Source organism: Eleutherodactylus coqui, chromosome 7 (assembly GCF_035609145.1).
Source record: "Eleutherodactylus coqui strain aEleCoq1 chromosome 7, aEleCoq1.hap1, whole genome shotgun sequence".
Lineage (NCBI taxonomy): Eukaryota > Metazoa > Chordata > Amphibia > Anura > Eleutherodactylidae > Eleutherodactylus > Eleutherodactylus coqui.
In genome coordinates, this window is record NC_089843.1 from 64,329,507 (window position 1) to 64,350,194 (window position 20,688).

At 45.4% G+C, this 20,688-nt stretch overlaps 1 protein-coding gene across 5 annotated transcripts in view; it reads right to left on the reverse strand.

Annotated features, from left to right (window-relative positions):
- The window catches only part of LIMCH1 (LIM and calponin homology domains 1), a 268,490-nt gene that overhangs the window by 81,321 nt on the left and 166,481 nt on the right, over positions 1-20,688 (reverse strand). For all 5 annotated transcript variants that reach the window (XM_066573145.1, XM_066573144.1, XM_066573143.1 and 2 more), the window contains exons 5-6: positions 16,894-16,924; positions 6,286-6,396 (exon numbers count right to left, since the gene is read on the reverse strand). In XM_066573145.1, coding sequence (XP_066429242.1) covers positions 6,286-6,396; positions 16,894-16,924 — 142 coding nt within the window. The remainder of the gene's footprint in view (positions 1-6,285; positions 6,397-16,893; positions 16,925-20,688) is intronic.

Below are 20,688 nucleotides of genomic sequence, written 5' to 3' on the forward strand. Positions count from 1 at the left end.
GCCCGCCTGTGCTTGTCCACGTGTCCGTAGTTAAGTGGACCGTGGCAGTAACCGCGTTGGTGAGGGCGCGCACAATGTTGCGGGAGACGTGGTCGTGCAGGGCTGGGACGGCACATCGGGAAAAGTAGTGGCGACTGGGAACTGAGTAGCGCGGGGCCGCCGCCTCCATGATACTTTTGAAGGACTCCGTTTCCACAACCCTATACGGCAGCATCTCAAGGCTGATGAATTTTGCTATGCGGACGGTTAACGTTTGAGCGTGCGGGTGCGTGGCGGCGTACTTGCGCTTGCGCTCGAACACTTGCGCAAGCGACGGCTGAACGGTGCACTGAACTACACTGCTGGATGGGGCCGAGGACAGCGGAGATGAGGGTGTGGGTGCAGGCCATGAGGCGGTAGTGCCTGTGTCCTGAGAGGGGGGTTGCATCTCAGTGGCAGGTTGGGGCACAGGGGGAGAGGCAGGGGTGCAAACCGGAGGCGGTGAACGGCCTTCGTCCCAGCTTGTGGGGTGCTTGGCCATCATATGTCTGCGCATGGTGGTGGTGGTGAGGCTGTTGGTGTTGGCTCCCCGGCTGAGCTTTGCGCAACAAAGGTTGCACACCACTGTTCGTCGGTCGTCAGGCGTCTCTGTGAAAAACTGCCAGACCTTAGAGCACCTCGGCCTCTGCAGGGTGGCATGGCGCGAGGGGGCGCTTTGGGAAACACTTGGTGGATTATTCGGTCTGGCCCTGCCTCTACCCCTGGCCCTGGCCACCGCACTGCCTCTTGCAACCTGCCCTGCTGATGCCCTTGACTCCCCCTCTGAAGACCTGTCCTCCTGAGTAAGCGTTGCACACCAGGTGGGGTCAGTCACCTCATCGTCCTGCTGCTCTTCCTCCGAATCCTCTGTGCGCTGCTCCCTTGGACTTACTGCCCTTACTACTACCTCACTGCAAGACAACTGTGTCTGATCGTCATCGTCCTCCTCCCCCACAGAAAGTTGTTGAGACAGTTGGCGGAAGTCCCCAGCCTCTTCCCTCGGACCCCGGGAACTTTCGAATGGTTGGGCATCAGTGACGATAAACTCCTCTGGTGGGAGAGGAACCGCTGCTGCCCAATCTAAGCAGGGGCCCGAGAACAGTTCCTGGGAGTGTTCCCGCTCCTGAGCAGGTGTCATTGTAGTGGAGTGAGGAGGCTGGGAGGAAGGAGGAGCAGCAGACAGAGGATTCGGATTTGCAGCAGTGGACGGCGCAGAACTGCGTGTTGACGATAGGTTGCTCGAAGCACTTTCTGCCATCCAGGACAGGACCTGCTCACACTGCTCATTTTCTAATAACCGTCTCCCGCGTGGACCCATTAATTGGGCGATGAATGTGGGGACGCCAGAAACGTGCCTCTCTCCTAATCGCGCAGCAGTCGGCTGCGACACACCGGGATCAGGAGCTCGGCCTGTGCCCACACCCTGACTTGGCCCTCCGCGTCCTCGGCCGCGTCCACGTCCTCTAGGCCTACCCCTACCCCTCGGCATGCTGTATTACCAGTGATTTGATTTCACAGGCAGGAAATAAATTGGCGCAAGACTGCAGGCCAAATATAATTTTTTCCCTTTTTGGAAAACGAAAGGCCCCACTGCCTCTAGTGAATGAATAATCTAAGTTTAATAACTGTGCTGTGTCCCTGCTTATGTGTCACAGAACGTGAGGGTAGCAGAGTTATTATAACTCTGGCAGAGCAAGTATTTTTTTCCCAATTAAGGAAAGCAAATGGCGAAGCCAGCAGTAAAGCGTAGCTGGGTGCGTCTGATTTAGCAATGTTGTTCAAGCAGCTCACACGTGTCCACCGCCCTTAGGACGGACAGAGGCTGGACAAATAGATTTGTTTTCAGTTTTTTTCCACCAAAAGGCAGCACTGCGTATATTCAATGAACATGAGAAGTTTAATAACTGTGCTGTGTCCCTGCTTATGTGTCACAGAACGTGAGGGTAGCAGAGTTATTATAACTCTGGCAGAGCAGGTATTTTTTTTCCCAATTAAGGAAAGCAAATGGCGAAGCCAGCAGTAAAGCGTAGCTGGGTGCGTATGATTTAGCAATGTTTTTCACGCAGCTCACACGTGTCCACAGGCGTTAGGACGGACAGAGGCTGGACAAATAGATTTGTTTTCAGTTTTTTTCCACCAAAAGGCAGCACTGCGTATATTCAATGAACATGAGAAGTTTAATAACTGTGCTGTGTCCCTGCTTATGTGTCACAGAACGTGAGGGTAGCAGAGTTATTATAACTCTGGCAGAGCAGGTATTTTTTTTCCCAATTAAGGAAAGCAAATGGCGAAGCCAGCAGTAAAGCGTAGCTGGGTGCGTATGATTTAGCAATGTTGTTCACGCAGCTCACACGTGTCCACCGCCCTTAGGACGGACAGAGGCTGGACAAATAGATTTGTTTTCAGTTTTTTTCCACCAAAAGGCAGCACTGCGTATATTCAATGAACATGAGAAGTTTAATAACTGTGCTGTGTCCCTGCTTATGTGTCACAGAACGTGAGGGTAGCAGAGTTATTATAACTCTTGGAGAGCAGGTATTTTTTTCCCAATTAAGGAAAGCAAATGGCGAAGCCAGCAGTAAAGCGTAGCTGGGTGCGTCTGATTTAGCAATGTTGTTCACGCAGCTCACACGTGTCCACCGCCCTTAGGACGGACAGAGGCTGGACAAATAGATTTGTTTTCAGTTTTTTTCCACCAAAAGGCAGCACTGCGTATATTCTATGAACATGAGAAGTTTAATAACTGTGCTGTGTCCCTGCTTATGTGTCACAGAACGTGAGGGTAGCAGAGTTATTATAACTCTGGCAGAGCAGGTATTTTTTTTCCCAATTAAGGAAAGCAAATGGCGAAGCCAGCAGTAAAGCGTAGCTGGGTGCGTATGATTTAGCAATGTTTTTCACGCAGCTCACACGTGTCCACAGGCGTTAGGACGGACAGAGGCTGGACAAATAGATTTGTTTTCAGTTTTTTCCCACCAAAAGGCAGCACTGCGTATATTCTATGAATAATAACTGTGTTGTGGCCCTGCCTATACAATTCTTTCCCTGCAGTATCAATGGAGGGTGGAATGCTCTGCAGAGGCGATTTTGAGAAGCCCAAAAAAAATGCAGCACAGCTAACAGCAGCCTGAACAGTACTGCACACGGATAAATATGGCCCTAGAAAGGACCGTTGAGGTTCTTGAAGGCTACACTCACTCCTAACACTCTCCCTGCCTATGCAGCACTTCTGTCCCTAATGCCGGGTGCAACGCTCTGCAGAGCCGATTTTGAGAAAAAAAAATGCCACTGCTAACAGCAGCCAACACACAGCTATCAGTGGCCCTAATAAGGACCTTTGGGGGGTCTTGAAGCCTACACTAACTACCAATTCTTTCCCTACAGCAGCTCCGGTATAAACAGCACTGTCCCTCATCTAACTCACACCGCATCTGAGGCGAGCCGCGGGAGGGGCCGACTTTTATATTAGGCGAACACCTGATCTCGCCAGCCACTCACAGCAGGGGGGTGGTATAGGGCTTAAACGTTGCAGGGGGAAGTTGTAATGCCTTCCCTGTCTTTCAATTGGCCAGAAAAGCGCGCTAACGTCTCAGGGAAGGAAGTGAAAGTAACCAGAACACCGCATGGTGTTCGTTACGAATAACGAACATCCCGAACACCCTAATATTCGCACGAATATCAAGCTCGGACGAACGCGTTCGCTCATCTCTAACCACCACCATCACATTGTTTTAAATGCTGAAAGATGAATGTAAGTGGAAAGCTTTACAGATTCTTTACATTTCACTTCAGTTTTCTTATTTCAGTTTTATTAAAAACTGAAAGTTAAAAAAAAAAGAAAAACGCTAGTGTGAATGCAGCCTAAGGCCTCCTGCAGACGGCCGGGTTTGATTCCACTACAAGAATTCTCACAGCGGGATGCAAGCCGTGCCCCTGCAGTGACCATTGCGGCTCACCTCCCTCCTGGCGTCTTCTCTGCTCTGCTATGTGCCGGCTGCCACCCAGCCAGCAGATGCGCAGTGCAGAGTCGGCGCGTCACAGGTGACGTTTCTGTGCGGGCCTCTGCGAGGCTCTCACAGAAATAGGACATGCCGAGATTTGTTTACCGCACGAGAGTCAAATCGTGGCTGTCTGCATAGGACTGCATTATGTAATGCAATCCTATGGCAGCGGGCACGGGCGGAAATTCTGCGTGAAATTCCGCTGCGGAATTTCCACTCGTGTGCAGGAGGCCTAAGAAGGCTTTCAAAAATAGAAGAAGTGTTCGTTTATTTTTGTCAATTTACAAAATACAAAAGTTTATGAACAAGAAGAAAATCTAAAAATCACATCAATGGTGTGACCGCCCTTTGTCTTCAATGGTGGGTAGGTGGCCATCAGGGCAGGAGGCTACACCACTCTCCCTCTCTCTTTCCCTTACCTTCAGCTTATTAGGAATTACTCTTTATTTAGCCTATTTTACCCTGAAACAGGGGACTAAGGAAAAATATCTAGTTAGAGTGATACTTAGACCAAAGGGCAGCATTCCCTTCCTATGCTGAAACTTTGCAAGCTCTAGGCTCTAAGACTTAGGCAATTAGAAGCAGAAGCTTGTAAGGAGAAAATCTATTTGTCTGACCGATCTCTGATTATTCAGGAGGGAAGGCAGATATTTGTCTTGATAACCATCAAGCGAGGGAAAATCAGTCACTACCTAGTATTATACAATAACCCTGAGATCTCTGATCATCTTTGTTGGGAGACCAGGGGATACTAGGAAGTGTTTTCGTTCACTTAAAGATCAACTTTCTAGCGAAATCTTCTCTGATATTACTCTATATATGTCTGCCAGATTGATATACAGACAGACATACTAACATCTTACTAACCACTGACCTAACGGTTCTTGATAAGTCGAAGGTCCGACAGAAATGCATCGAACCCTATACCTTGAATATTGATCTAGTCGTTGACTAACTGACCATTCTATAAAGTTGAACCAATTGTGAAACATTTCAAAACAAATATCGACCATTTGGGAAATCTTTCGCCATCTGAGATTCATGCAGTCACATCCTATCTGCACCAACTCAGTTGCGGTTTGAAATCTCCCGTATATGGTTATAATTTGTCCTATATGAGCACATATGTTTTATTTGTTGTCCTGTCTGTTTTTTCATCAACTGATGATTGAGCCCATTGTGTGTGTGTGTTTTTTAAGGTATTAAAATAAAATAGTATAAATTTTAAGGGATCTTCTGTGATTTTGGGCTTTTACAAGAATTAGTTCCCTCTGCCTCTGTGATTCCTTGTCTTCAAAACAGCATCAATTCTTCTAGGTACACTTGCACACAGTTTTTGAAGGGAACTCAGCAAGGAAGTTGTTCCAGCCGAGACAGAAATGTACTTCAGGTCCGACCGTGGCATGCATTTCTGCCATAATCGATGCTCTTTTTTAGCATCTCACTGAATTTATTTAGAATCTGAAGTGTAGTTCATCCTCCGAAATAGAGAATTGACATGCCAATTCTTGATGTGGCTTCTGTAAAGAAACCGCATCAGGTGGCTGCATGCAGATTTGACACATTGAATGGGGCTAAATCTGCATGAAGATCTGCATGCAGCTGTGGATTATTCGGCTGATGCACATAGGAAGAATCTGACATGGATTTGCTACTTTTAATATGCCCTTAGGCATAGTGTAATAGCTGTGGATTCTGAGCTTGGAAAATTCTCATTATTTACAGTCAAATGGATGAGACTTTAACAAATCTCAGCCTTGTGGCTATAGGAAAGAAAATTGTGGAACAGACATGCATTGCGGATTTTAAAACCACAGCAAGCCAATGCATACTGCAGCTTTTCAGTGTGGCTATCGCCTCTGCAAATGAAGGGAGATCCACATCAAAAGCCGCAAGCAGATTTTGACCCCGATCTACATCAAAACCTCGAGCGGCAAACCCGCTACGTGGAGACATACCACTATAGTATAAGAACAGTAATACTCGGGGCTGCTCTGGACATTTTAGACCAACTAATATTTCAACTTACTTGACCTTTAGTTGCTAAAGAATATGAGCTGGCAGGAGTATATTGGATCTTCTGCATGAAGGTACAAGTCTGTGTGTAATTCACAAGTCATGACTATTCTTGGAAGGATCATACACGACTAATACTCCAAGTTGAAAAAAAATAAGACAGAGGTCGATTGAGTCTCATTTCTTTATTACCATAACTCATTGGATTGGCTCTCATTCCTTATTGTACATTATTAAACCAATACCATACCTTTCTCATCTGTGCCAGCAGACCTTCAAACTCCTTCAAGTCCAAGTGATTTCCACTGTAGGACGCACAGCTGTTTGCCGCTTTTCCAAGCCAATAAACAGTAACTAGTACCTGAAACAAAGCAAAGATGTTTAATGCAAAAAAAAAAAGCGCAATATTTCAGATTTATCATAAATATTTGGATCCGAGGAATGTAGATTTATGAAGTTCAAGAAGGGAAAGTAAACCGGAATACGATCATATGTGATTCTAGGAACAGCAGGATTGTATTAAGAGAAGTAGAATGTAATATGACTTCACACCATCGCCTGCCATGTTGATAGATGTCCAAATGAATGACATGCGGCCAGCAGAAAACGCTATTTTTCAAAAGTGGTGCATGGGAATTACTGGCACAGCACACAATCCTGCTTATTATTCCATTATGTGCTGCAGATGGCTTTTCACAAGGTTAACACAGATCACATTGGTGTACACGATGCCGAGCAGGAAGGGTGGGGAATGGAAGTCCAGGTTAAACTCATCCTTCAAACAAGTTAGATAAGCTTGACTCTTGGTGGAAGTCAGCGTGTCAACACCACTCATACCACTTTATCAAGCCATTATTACCACCGCCCAGAAAGTCTGGTTCACAGAAGAGCAGAGACGTCTCATAAGTCACAGGGTCCCGAGGGGGGAGCAGCCTCGACACAACGTACAATATACCAGTAGAATGAAATACTCATGCTTGAAAATAACTAATTGCTGTAATAAATTTAGATAAGTCCATAACGTTGCAGAAATATCCCCAGTCAGCAAGTGTAGTGGCCCAGAGCTAGGCCCTACAGCACTAAATTGGTTGTGTCACTAAAGTGGTCTCGTGTCAATGTTGAGAGTGGTGTTTGGAGCAGTGTTATCTATATTAACACAAAACTAGGCCACCAGTCTAGCCTAGTTACCCCGCTTCCCTGAAAATAAGACCTACCCTGAAAATAAGCCCTAGCAGGATTTTTGAGGATGCAGAATGATTTTTCAGGATTTTTGAAAATGCTCGAACCATAAGCCCTTCACCAAAAATAAGCCCCAGTTATAGTTAATAAAAAAGTCAATGTAAATAGTGTCCAGTCAGCTATATATGTAAAAAAAGTTAAATCTTTTGGAGCAAAAATTAATATAAGACCCTGTCTTATTTTTGGGGAAACAGGGTATGTATATTGTATGTCCTAACTTTTGTGTGCACATGCCATAATATGTCAGGTGTTAGTGGGAGGAGTTAGAGAATGTGGGAGAAGAGTAGACAGCGAGTGGAAAGAAGGGAAGCGAAGTGGAAAGAAGTGAAGTGGAGAGAATGGGGATAGAGAAGAGAAGGGCTGCTCCTGCCGGGGCTGAGCTTGGACGAAGTCTCCCCTCATGGGAAATTCATCCCCTCCGGAGATAAGAATGCAAGGACTGCAGGGAAGGAGTTGGTGTGAGAATAAAATGCCACCCGCTTCCCCGCTGAACTGCAGCTTAAAGAAACCAGTAAGAAAGCTGATCGTCATTAGAAACCGAAAGGAAGGTGTATGAAAGAATCGTGATGTGTAGTAGAGTTTGCCTCAAGAGCAGCATCCATCAGATAACAGCGACTGAGGATGTGCGCGCCTTGGGAAAAGAACTACACTTAACTCTAAATGAGATATAGACAGTGTGAATGCGAGAAGGTTTATTCTGAAGCACTGACTGTCGTACTTTGCAAAGCTCAAGTGAACTGTTTGGAATTGTAAATAACCATGGTAACCATGAGTAAAAGGAAACCGTGTGCCCAGGTTTTGAAAAGCATCTTGTTGTGGACTTTATTCTGAGTGGGCGATTCACTTATTCAGGGGCACTGGAGTCACGATGACAAATAAGGACACCATTGGGATAATTAAGTTAAATCCCCTTTGTCTATCCCGGCGCATGGCTGGGCTGGGCTAGGCTGGGCTATTATTCTTCAGCCATCTTGGAGACGGTAGAGCCACTGTGAACTGTCTGTATACCCCGCCATTCCCTCGGCTGAAGGCCTGGTTCCCAATCAGTGTACAAGCCTTTCAATTAAAAAAAAAAGCAAAAAAAAAAAACAGACCTCGAAACAATCCTTTAATCCAGCATCTGACAATCCAGAAATGCATGCTTCACTAATTTTTCTGAGAAATCATTGGTCGCATTGCCAGAATCCTGGTGGAGCCCATAATAGTCAATGGAGTCCATTTGGCACCCTTTCAGGTTTGGCATTTGGCAGATCAAACTTTTCCGATATTTTCATTGTTTGGCTCTAAGGATGGAGCCGAACAACAGAAAGACTGGAACCAGGTTGTGAATGTGCCTTTAAGTAGACAGGCTCAAATTGCACATCATTCCAATATTTTACACTATCACAAAACTGATCGTAAAGAAGCATATGTTATGCTGTGAATATCATTCCCACTGTTAGCGATGCATATTAATTGTGTTGACATGTAGAAGACCGATTCAGCAGGTTCCCGGTCCAGAGCAGGCTTGGGTTTGGTGTAGAAGCCTCTCCCCACAGGGAGATTCTAAGGAGCAGGTTCCACCTTAGCAGATGACAGTACCAATTGGCACTGCACGTACCATCCTACCTACTCTTCTAATTTCCGCCATACCTTAGGGGGCTGGGTGACTTATCATAGCTTATGGGCCCAATCACAGGACATGTAAAGGGCTTGGTAAAATACAGCATCAAAAGGATGCTGCATCATTCAACATTTATTCTTTAAAATCAATGAAAAGAAGGCCAGCAGAAAACCAGGCAGTCGTCAGGGCAATATGCAGGAACTCATGCTAGCTCCACGGTTATCGGGCATCTTTTAATCTTCCATTTTGCCTATAGATCTTCGTGAGATCACCAACCTCTGGGTTCCTAACATGGCAGAACCACTTGTCAACAGAGCTGAGACAGAATCGCACGCCTTTGGAACTCTAGACTTTTCATGACCTCCTCTCTCTAACCTCCAGTGGGACCTCCTGCGGACCACCTCGACGCAGCCCAGGCGACACGCTGCTTTAAGGAGACATGAACTTATTTTAACAACTCCTTACATATTCATGAAAGGTCCAAAGTCTTGAACAAAACGTTGCATAAGTTATCAAACAATCCTATGAACACCTCTCTACAGCCACACAAGCTTTCTATGGTCCAAGCGATGATAAAATGCCATCATCATGAGGTTTAATCAGTAATAACCAAAAAACTCTAAAAACAACTGCATATAAAAGGTGGAACCTTCCACAGGCCAGAAAAAATGGTTTTAACAACACTAACATAATAGGGCCAAATTGCTAATACAGGCTGAGAAATCCGAATAGTCAGATAGTCTAACAATAAAATGGAAAGCAGCTTGAACATAGCAGCAGAATGACAAACAAGAACCTTCTGTCCTGAAATTGCACAATGTATATATCTGGTTACAGTTTCCATGAAACACAAACACACCCATTTCCCAATATAGATAGGACACACCAAAACTGTCCTTTCAGATGTCATGGGACATCCTCCAAGTACATTACAGAATGATAAGATTGCACTTGGAACTTCTTGATGCTCAGCAAAAAAAAACGATCTAGTTATTTTAGAGCTGAACTTGCCCGCTACTGTGTGAATACATCCTGGACATCGGCACATGGAGGCCCAGTGGGAATGGCTGCAAAATGCAGACACATTTGACTCTACAAGCCACCCGGTGGTCCCTCCTTACAGTGCCACATTTTTACGAGGTGATTACCTCCATATGATTCCATTCATGGAACACACCACAATATTTTTTCCATAGACTCCGTATGAACTTGTATAAAATTGAAGGTATATAATTGGCCCATACATTTCTGTGGGTGATATATTATGGTTCTGTACATCTGTAGTATGGTTGTATGAATAAAAGGCTTAAAGGGGTTGTCTGAGATATTGTTTTGAAAATTGTGTCCCCCATGCAAAAAATAACAAACATATCTCACATCTCCTAGCTTCTCGCACCGCCACCGATCTCTGATGTGATGAATTGTTTACAGGCTGCAGCAGCCAGTGGCACAGCTCACCACTGCCACCGGTCTCTGCTGCGACTTATTGCTTACAGGCTGCAGCAGCGAGTGACAGAAGTCAGAAATTTATAACTGAAAGCATTATAGAAGGAATAAAAACCCCTTTTCTGCGCTTCTAATGGAGCTACCTCATTTTCTGGAACAAAGACTATTTACTAATCCAATCCAAAATTGAATATTTATTTATAAAAATCCATAGAAGTCCAAGTTTTTTTTCTTTAAACCACAAGAACAAAAAATAAATGTCCAAATACTCAGTCATATTTGAAAAAGGAACTGCACTGTCAGAGTGCCATGTCAAAAGTTTTGATCAGTGAATGTCCCGCTGTTGAGACCCCCACTGATCACTAGAATGAGGGGGCTGCAGGACTGAGCGCTGTTCCCTTTTGGCTTTAGATCTGCGATCAGGGCTCTAGTTTCCCGCTTCATTCGGTCTACGGCTGTGTCTCTGGATGGAACCAAACAGCGTCGGTCGGGCCCCATTGACTGCAATGCCCGGATTTTGGAGGGAAGAAAAAAGGCTGCGCAAGGGCTTTTTCTTCCAGTATCTTGAACTGAATCTGTGATGGAACCTCCGGTCAGAGGTTGCAACGCAGATGTAAAACCAGCTGATCTTCACTGCCCGTTGGCTCCCCTCAGCAGCTGAACACATGCGTAGAGGTCTATAGAAGATGTATGTAGTCCTCGCTGAGTCTGTGTCTTCAGCTGCCAAGAGAAGCCAACAGACATCAAAAGATAGCAGTAGAGGGAACAGTGTTCAGGCGAGTGCTGCAGCTGTACTGTTCCAGAACGACATCATGGTCTCCTCTATAAATGTCATACATGTATTGTCTCGTATGGATGCACTGTGCAAGACTGTCATATCATTTTCTGTATGTGTGTTGCACAGCTGCAGTGTCTGAAGGGTTAATGTTCATAAAAGCATTGCCTGTCAGCTCTGTCTGCTGAATGTATCTATTCTCTTGTGTCATATGGTACAAGTGAAGGAATAAAAGAGTGTTTGAGAGCGGGAAAAGGGTTAGCGTTCCATCTTGTCTACCTGAGTGTGCTAACACAGAGCCGTATGGAAGCACCTTTATCTTCCATGTTGGTGAAGATGGAGAAAGAAGAGCAACTACCCATAGCGTCTAGAGAGTGGATGTGAAAGGAGTGAGTCCCTTCCAGAGAGAGAGCGCACTTCCTCAGTTTACTAAAACAGGTACCCATTCACAACACAGGCATTTTTCCTGTGTGGCCGTCCATCATTAGGATCACCACACAGAGGTACTTAATTGTGACACCCATGCGTATGCTGTGCAGGGTGTATCTAGGCTAAACCATCTTCTTGAGTAATTTGTCTGTCAGAGTGTTTGTGGAGTGACCCCTACCCATTTCCTCCTCCGGAGTGCTCCCAATTCCAGGACCATGACACCTAGACATGGACTATAGGGCTGTATTGTTCCTGTGTATCCTCCCTAACTTTGAGCTATAGCCTGTAACTGCTAAAAGTGAATTATACCTGTAATACCTGCTATTGAAGTATATTCCAAGCAAAAGTTATACTGGGCCTTAACCGTTCCTTAGTACCTCAGGTCCTTTACACAAATCTCCGTGTTTATTACTCCACCGCATAAGATAACGGTCTGGGGGAATGGTAGCGTCACGAGTGATATCGACTACAAACCCCCGCCCCATCCCCTTTATTGACACTCCCAGTCAAAAAGAGTGTCAAAGCTCAGCGTCAATCTGAACTGGCCTTGGCAGCGTGTCATCTCTACAGTACCAGAGCATGGTAAGTGCCACTGTGACACGTCAGCACTTCACCCTCCTAGCTCTTCACGTTAGCCAGGTGCCTAGGGTCACCCCTCTGGGGTGTTGCACAGCCCCCTCATTGAAGCGATCAGCAGGGTTCTCCGCAGCGGCACTCCCCACTGATCAAAACTTTAGACATGTCGCTCTGATGTGTTAAAAGTTTGTAAAAAGTGGAGCTACTCTTTAAGTACCAGGAAACTCTGGGCCTGCATACCTGAAATGAAAGGTGCAGTATACTTAAGCCCTGTGGCACCAACTAGTCTGAAGACAGACAGGCCAGAGATGTCTATGTGGCCTGAAATATAGAAGAATTTCACACAACCTGACAATATTAAACAGCTGCTGTGTAACGTTCTGCCAATGACAACATCCCAACAGAAGTGTCCTTAAGGGGGAGCTGCTGTTTGTGCAGAGCATTTCTCCAGATAGCACGGTTCACACAAGCGACGGCTACAAGGAAATAGGCCATACAGTCGAGGAGACTTCTATTAGATTACCAACAAGAATTTCATGAAGATTGTGTCATTTATACCACCTTCATATAAGCAATATTGGGCGACCATAAACCGGTGTCTTACAAGTAACCATGGGGTCCCATCGCAGAAGATTTTGCCATGAGGAACAGAAGTTACTGTATACTATTGATTTCTTATATATCCTTAGGACCTCTACAGCTTTTATGCCATTTTGTAGAGACTGAGTTATGCATAGTCTATTATTATGTACAGGGGATGAACAAAAATCTGGAAACACTGTACGAAATGCATAGTTAAAGGGGTTGTCCCGCGAAAGCAAGTGGGTCTATACACTTCTGTATGGCCATATTAAAGGGGTTGTCCCGCGCCGAAACGGGTTTTTTTCTTTTTTCAACCCCCCCCCGTTCGGCTAGACAACCCCGATGCAGGGACCTAAAGAAAGCTTACCGGAGCGCTTACCTGCATCCCCGCGCTCCGGTGACTTCTATACTTACCGGTGAAGATGGCCGCCGGGATCCTCTTCCTCCGTGGACCGCAGCTCTTCTGTGCGGTCCATTGCCGATTCCAGCCTCCTGATTGGCTGTAATCGGCACGTGACGGGGCGGAGCTTCACGGAGCCGGCATTCTGCACGAGCGGCTCCATTGAAGAGAGCAGAAGACCCGGACTGCGCAAGCGCGGCTAATTTGGCCATCGGAGGGCGAAAATTAGTCGGCTCCATGGGAACGAGGACGCTAGCAACGGAGCAGGTAAGTAAAAAACTTTTTATAACTTCTGTATGGCTCATAATTAATGCACAATGTACATTACAAAGTGCATTAATATGGCCATACAGAAGTGTATAGACCCACTTGCTGTCGCGGGACAACCCCTTTAATGCACTTTGTAATGTACATTGTGCATTAATTATGAGCCATACAGAAGTTATCAGAAGTTATTCACTTACCTGCTCCGTTGCTGGCGTCCTCGTTTCCATGGAGCCGTCTAATTTTCAGCGTCTAAGCTCCAAATTAGACGCGCTTGCGCAGTCCGGGTCTTCTTCTTTTCTCAATGGGGCCGCTCGTGCCAGAGAGAGACTCTGTGTAGCTCCGCCCCGTCACGTGCCAATTCCAGCCAATCAGGAGGCTGGAATCGGCAATGGACCGCACAGAAGCCCTGCGGTCCACCGAGGGAGAAGATCCCGGCGGCCATCTTCAGCAGGTAAGTAAGAAGTCACCGGAGCGCGGGGATTCAGGTAAGCGCGGTGCGTTGTTCTTTTTTAACCCCTGCATCGGGGTTGTCTCGCGCCGAACGGGGGATGGGGGGGGGTTGAAAAAAAAAAACCCGTTTCGGCGCGGGACAACCCCTTTAAGTGGATCGGCTGGATCACCATAGTGCAGGTACCCAGAGGCAGAACCCGGTCCATAAACTAGTGAGGACTGATTAAGAGGATAAGTCATCAATGGAAAAAGGGCAGACAACCGCTTTAAGGAGGTTCTGCTAAATTTAACTGGCTGCTAATACCCCTGCATCAGAACCATGTGTAGTTAGTGCCCCACTGAGGAGAAACTATCATTGCTACATAAACCACACACGCCTATATAAGAGAACTCTCCCGCTGAGAAGACTGTTGGGCACCTTTCTTGTTGAGATATCCTTCTGTGCCCAACAGTAAAACTTTCTGTGTCTTTAAATTAAAACGCTGTTTGTGGCCTTTCATACCAGCAACGACCCTGTACCACAACATAAACTAGACATCTGGAGCAAATTGCCCTCAGCCTTGATCTTACAGTCTGGCTGGGGCAGTTTTTTTCTTTTTACGTAAAGTTCAAATACTGTGTTTCCCCGAAAATAAGACAGTGTCTTATATTAAATTTTGTTCAAAAATGTTTAACTTTTTTACATTTAAATTGACTTTTTTTTAAATTAACTGTTAGCAGGGCTTAATTTTGGAGTAGGGCTTATATTTCAAGCATCCTCAAAAAGCCTGAAAAATCATTTTGCATTCTCAAAAATTCTGGAAAATCCTGCTATGTCTTATTTTCAGGGTATGTCTTATTTTCAGGGAAACCGGGTACTACACAAAATACCCCCCTTTGAGTCTGTGGGCCTTACCCATTAGTCCAATTTCACACGGGCGGGTGAGATATCGGGCCGTGAAACTCAGCACAATATTGTGCTCGGGAATGCTCAATTTACCCGCGGATGCGAGACGTTTTTGAGTCAAAGATGTCTCCCTTACTTCAACAAAGCAGCTTTTAGTCGTGCTGATGGATTGCCAAGTGTTTCCCATTGTTTTTCAATGGGAAACCTTGCATCACACTTGCGTGCACTTCGAATGCTGTGCATCGAAAACATAGGACATGCTGTGAATGTATCCCACACCACGATGCGGTAAACAAATAAAAATCGCTCATGTTAACGACCCCATTCAAAAGAATGGGATTCATATGCATGCGTCTTGCAACGCACAAATCTTCGACCATTTTCGCGGCCGTGTGAAAGCGGCCTTCGTGACTATACTGCAATCTGACAACTATATCCTGAAGATACTAGAAGGTTTGATAGGTCTGTTGGGTATCCCTTTAGATGAACTAGTTGCTCCATTCTAATCTGACCCTCCGGGTCTGGACAAACAAAGATGGCTGAATTGCTTCTCTGACTGTTCATTAGTATGCACCATTAGTCTAAGATACTACACCTGCTTTGATTGACCAATGCTGTCCGCACGAGCAGTGGTGCCCGCATGAGCAGTGCTGAGCAGTCCGATCAGCATTTAGTGTCAGACTACCAATGTATACAGTACTATATGCACAGTGTCCTTCAGGTGTCGCTTTAAGTTACTTCCCACTACATGTTATTTGACTCCTGTCTTTTGAGATAAATTAGGCGTTCCCTCTTCATTTGCGCTCATTGTTACCAGATTGAAAGCCTTTATCACGCACTATTTAGCAATCTCTAGTGGTTTATACGAGTACTGTACATAAACCTATATAGTTTGGAGCAAGTGAAGCAGCAAGCAACCCCGTGCGCTGCCCCGAACAAGCCCGCCATTCAGATTTAACACACAACAAGCTCCGCTCTCAGCGCACAATTGCATTCATTAGTGCTTCTCCTGGCATAAATCAACAGAGAATTACAGTCAATTGGATTAGTGCTCAATCCCTTTGTAAAAACCCTCCTGTTGACAAATGTGAACATTGCTGTGAAAGAGAAAAAGTCAAATCCAGTATGGAAAGTTACATAGAGAATGACAGCTCAGTCAGGATCCAGCCTCGCAGGGCAGAACGTATTTGACTGACGCTGGCTCTGCTTTAGCAATTGGTTTGCCCCAATGAACCCCAAGAGGAGAGTTATGGCACAGATTTACTGCAAAGGAATAATTGCTCAGCTTCTGGCAAGTTCCTTTTGCACAGTACTTTCTCGGCTGCCAAAACAGGCGGCTTCTAATCATTTCCAGATCAGGCACCAGAAGTGTAATTCCTTTGTCACAAACACTTTGCCAGATAAGAAGCCAGCCAGAAGGAATCCAATCAGATCAAATGATGTGTGCGAGAAGGGTTGTCTACCAAGATGTGAAGCTGCTGAGGGTTTCCCAACTTCATTCCAGTTCACAAACCCCCCAAGTAGCAAGAAAGAACAAGAGGAAACGTATCAGAATCGCAAATTAAAACCCGTAAAAAATATGTATTGCGAAACTCATACATTTACAACTGTATTCACAAGCGAGAACAGTGTCCAGAACCTGAATTCAGAGGTCTATGGAGGAGTAGACACAGACTGTTGAGCTAAAATATCACAAGAAGAAAAAAAAAACCAAAAACACCCAGCGTCTTCTCTGGGCCAAGTGTAACTATACAGGGTACAAAGGCAAAAGTCGGTACCAGAACCTGGATCCTAAAGAAACCCCAGGCCCCTCTATGGCATACTTTGCAACATAAACGGGGATGTTACGCATTCTTAAAGGAGGTTGTCCAACCTATCCAGCACTCAATTGTTACGCATGGTCATTCGCTGCAGCAGCCTGTGCTATCTCATATACAGGCTACTGCAGCCAGAAAACATTACATCAGAGGGAAGACCCAGAGTGGCGCACTGCATACAGTGGAGAGACAGTTGAGGTTAGTATGAGCTGGCTCACCCCTTTCAGACATGGGGAGGCTATTGAGATAACATATGAACCCGTTTAAGTTGTAGGATTGTGGAAGTTACACAATATACAATTCTTAGAATTTTTGGTGTCCTCACTAAATAATACAAATCTACATAGATGGCTCCTTAACAAAGAATTGTTTTTATCAATATACTCACATTTCTTAGTTTCCTGCTGCAATCAGATAATCTGCAAGAAGAAAAGGAATACTGTATTAGACTGCATTCAAGTATGAAGAATTCTGGGGTTCCTTCTGCCTGACCCCAAAGAGGTTTCATTGGATATAGAAGGCAAATTTAAAATGGAATTTCCAGGACTAAAATGCTCATAACCACCGCTATCTAGAGGTGGTTGCATTCAGGTGAGCGCTGCGGCTTCTTCAATAAATACTAGGCACAGCACTATACATTTTATAACAGTAGGGCATGGTACTGACGCTTAAAGGGGTATTCAAGGCAGCGCTCGCTGTCCGAGCCGTATCTCAGCACTGGAAAACCCCTTTAATCCCATTCACATGAATTGACCTGAGCTGCACATAGGCTATATGACCAATAGACATGATATTTCAGACCAGAGAGGAGGCCCCAGTGCTTACCCAACAAACAGCTGATTGGTGGAGGTGTCAGGAATCAGCTATCCACCAATCGGACTTTGATAACCCAGCCTGAGGATAGGTCAACAAATACCCTATAGTCCTTTTACACAGGCCAAATGCTTGGCCCGATGTAACAAGCACTGCCAAAATCGATGCTGGTTTCATTTTCCTGTATACAGGCCTACAATTGGCTTAGAGAGATGAACAATCACTACTACAATCATTTGTCCTCATAGGCCGGCTGTACCCCCAATCAGCGAGCATTTTTAAGCTTGCTGAAACGGAACAATTAGCTGATGAACGAGCATTCACTCAGTCTGTGTTTGATTGCTGGACCCTTCACATAGCCTGATCGTTGGATGAAGGCGTATTTGGGGGAACACTTGGCCGGATAATCAGCACACGGAAAAGAACCTTTACTTCTAGAAAACCGCTTCGAGACCAATTCCACACATTTCTGCATCTGTAATACGGACTCGTTTCCCAGCCTGACCATGAGGTTTACAGACGCACAATGTCACCATTGTAGGAATCCCTGACGATGATAGTTCGGGTCAATAAACCACATGATCAGGCCTGGACACAGGTCCTTTTTACTGATGGAGAAATGTGGCTGTGATAGGCTTATTCACAATATCATATAACCGGCCATGCTCTGTAGAAGCAATTTGTCATGCGCAGCTTCTTCTCTAGTGCACTCCTTGTCAGTTCAGGCAGGAAAAAACTAAGAAGAAAATGAAAATCACTTTTTAAAGTCTAGCGGGGACGTTTAGGTAAGTGAGAGCCCAGTCTTCTATACAGAAAACACAAAAGTTTATTATTTCAATAAATGAAATTATAAGTTTTCTTAAAAGATCTGAATTCTTGCAATGTATGTAAAAAGAGAAAGGAAGAGTGACGGAAAGTTAAATATAAATTTTCTGTTTTTGCTAAGACTCTGTTCACATTGGTGCCAGAGACCCTATTTGGAGCCTCCACATAAAAAGTCCAGTAAGATATTGGAAAGGAGGACAAAGACCGAACAAACCCCATTATACTTGGTGGGGTTCAGGGGCGTAACTATAGAGGGTGCAGGGGATACGGTTGCACCCAGGCCCAGGAGCCTTAGAGGGCCCATAAGGCCTCTCTTCTCCATATAGGGAGCCCAGTACTATGAATAATGTATTATAGTTGGGGGCCCTGTTACAGGCTTTGCATTGGAGCCCAGAAGCTTCAAGTTATGCCTCTGTGAAGCATGGTTTAGGTATGGGTACGGGTACAGATACAGATAGAGGGGGGGCCCTGCTCACCTTTTGCATCAGGGCCCCTGAGCCTTTAGTTACGCCCCTGGTGGGGTCGTTTCAGTGGCAATCGATTCCGTGAAATACCAGATGAAAAAGTCCAGCAAGCAAAACTTTTTCATCCAGTAAGATGCTGGAAAGGACGACCGGAACCATACGAACCCCATTATACTCAGTGGGGTCCACTCGCCAACGCTAGATTATGTCTTAAAACTGAACTATTCGGTCAGGGAATTTTCTGCTTTCCTGCTCTCATAACGGAACAGGAAAATGAGAACCCCAAGACAGATGTGAACATGGCCCAAGAATCAATCTTTACTGTTGTTCTCCAAATTTAATTTCCACTTTTCATCATAAACTTTGGTTATTAAACAATGCTTAGTGACATCGCTGCGCTGTAGAAATAATAGCTTGCAGTGTTCAGGCTGAATAGAAGTTCGCCCCGCTGTTTGGCTGACTCTTGCGCACAGACAACAGGTACACTTCAAATTAATTTAGCAGCATGAGAGCAATTAATCAAACTAGAGAAATTCTTCTAGTGAAAAAACTATCTAGACACGCTGCAAGCTACAGAGCGGTGCCAAGAAGATCTGCGCACACATGCCCATGGAGGGACGTTCAGGAGGACCAACTGTTCCATTGAACGGCTCTTTATAAAGTGCTAAATCTGGGTTTACATACATGGATTCCTGACCTATCAGACCAATCTCAGGAACCTTCTACACGCAGTGATAATATAAACAGTTGTTCATCAGAACATTCGTTTCCAATCATTATTCAGTGTAGAGATGTGCAGCGATCCATTGATAAAGGGCAACCTTTCATATATTGAATTGTATCTTTTATGCCAACCGATCGGCAGCACATACCCGAGTGTGAACAGGCACCTGCCTGATGTCTAATGCAATCAGCATAAGAGGTAAGACAAGCTATTGCTTGAACGATCTCCGTAACAAAAAAACACAATGGTTCATAACTAGAGATGAGCGAGTATACTCGCTAAAGGCAATTGCTCGAGCGAGCATTGCCTTTAGCGAGTATCTCCCCGCTCGAGACGAAAGGTTCGGGTGCCAGCGCGGGGGAGCGGTGAGTAGCGGCAGTCAGCAGGAGGGAGCCGGGGGGAGAGAGGGAGAGAGAGATCTCCCCTCCGTTTAGCCCCGATCTCCCCCGCAGCTCGCTGCCCGCTGCCGGCACTCGAACCTTCAGTCCCGAGCGGGGGAGATACTCGCTAAAGGCAATGCTCGCTCGCATATAAATGCAAGTCTTAATTACCCTTATTTATATATTCTGTAGTACATTCCATCACTTGATATTTTAAGTTCTTTCCAGGGGCATAGCCACTGGTGTAACTATAGGGGATGCAGTTGCATCCGAGCCCAGGAGCCTTAGGGGGCCCATTAGGCCTCCCCTCTCCATATAGGGAGGCCAGTACAATGAATAAAGCATTATAGTTGGGGGCCCTGTTACAGGTTTTGCATTGGGGCCCAGAAGCTTGAAGTTACACCTCTGCGTTAAGAGAAGTTAGGGGGCCGCCCCAAAATAAACTTTTGCGACCCAGGCCCATGAGCCTTTAGCTATGCCCCTGGCAGGTTCATGGGCCTGGGTGAAAAAGTTCAGCTGTCCCCCTTGGTTGGAAACATGGTAGTAATAGACCCCTGACCCCCCGTGTATTAAAGGCTGCCCAGGCCCCTATGTAGTAATACAGCCCTCCATGTAGAAACAGAGCCAAATTATTGGGAGAACATGAGCACTAGGGTTTGTGTAATAGCAGCCTAAAAAATGTCCCTTACAAGCAATTCTCATATTTCTTGCTTGTTTTGATTGGCTTAGAATATAACCTTTCCATTCCCTATAATGGAGCTGTTTTTCAGCTATCTGTCAGATGCTGTTTACAGGCTACAATCACCGTGATTGGTGGACAAATAAAAAAGCTTGACTAAGACCCCTTTTACGTCAAGATGAGCTCTCCTGTAACTGACCTTTTAGACAAATCAATAAGGGTGATGAATGATTGTTCATATGATCGCTCGATCCTCAATCATTGCACTCAATTCTTTTTTGAGGAAAGGGGCTAGGAG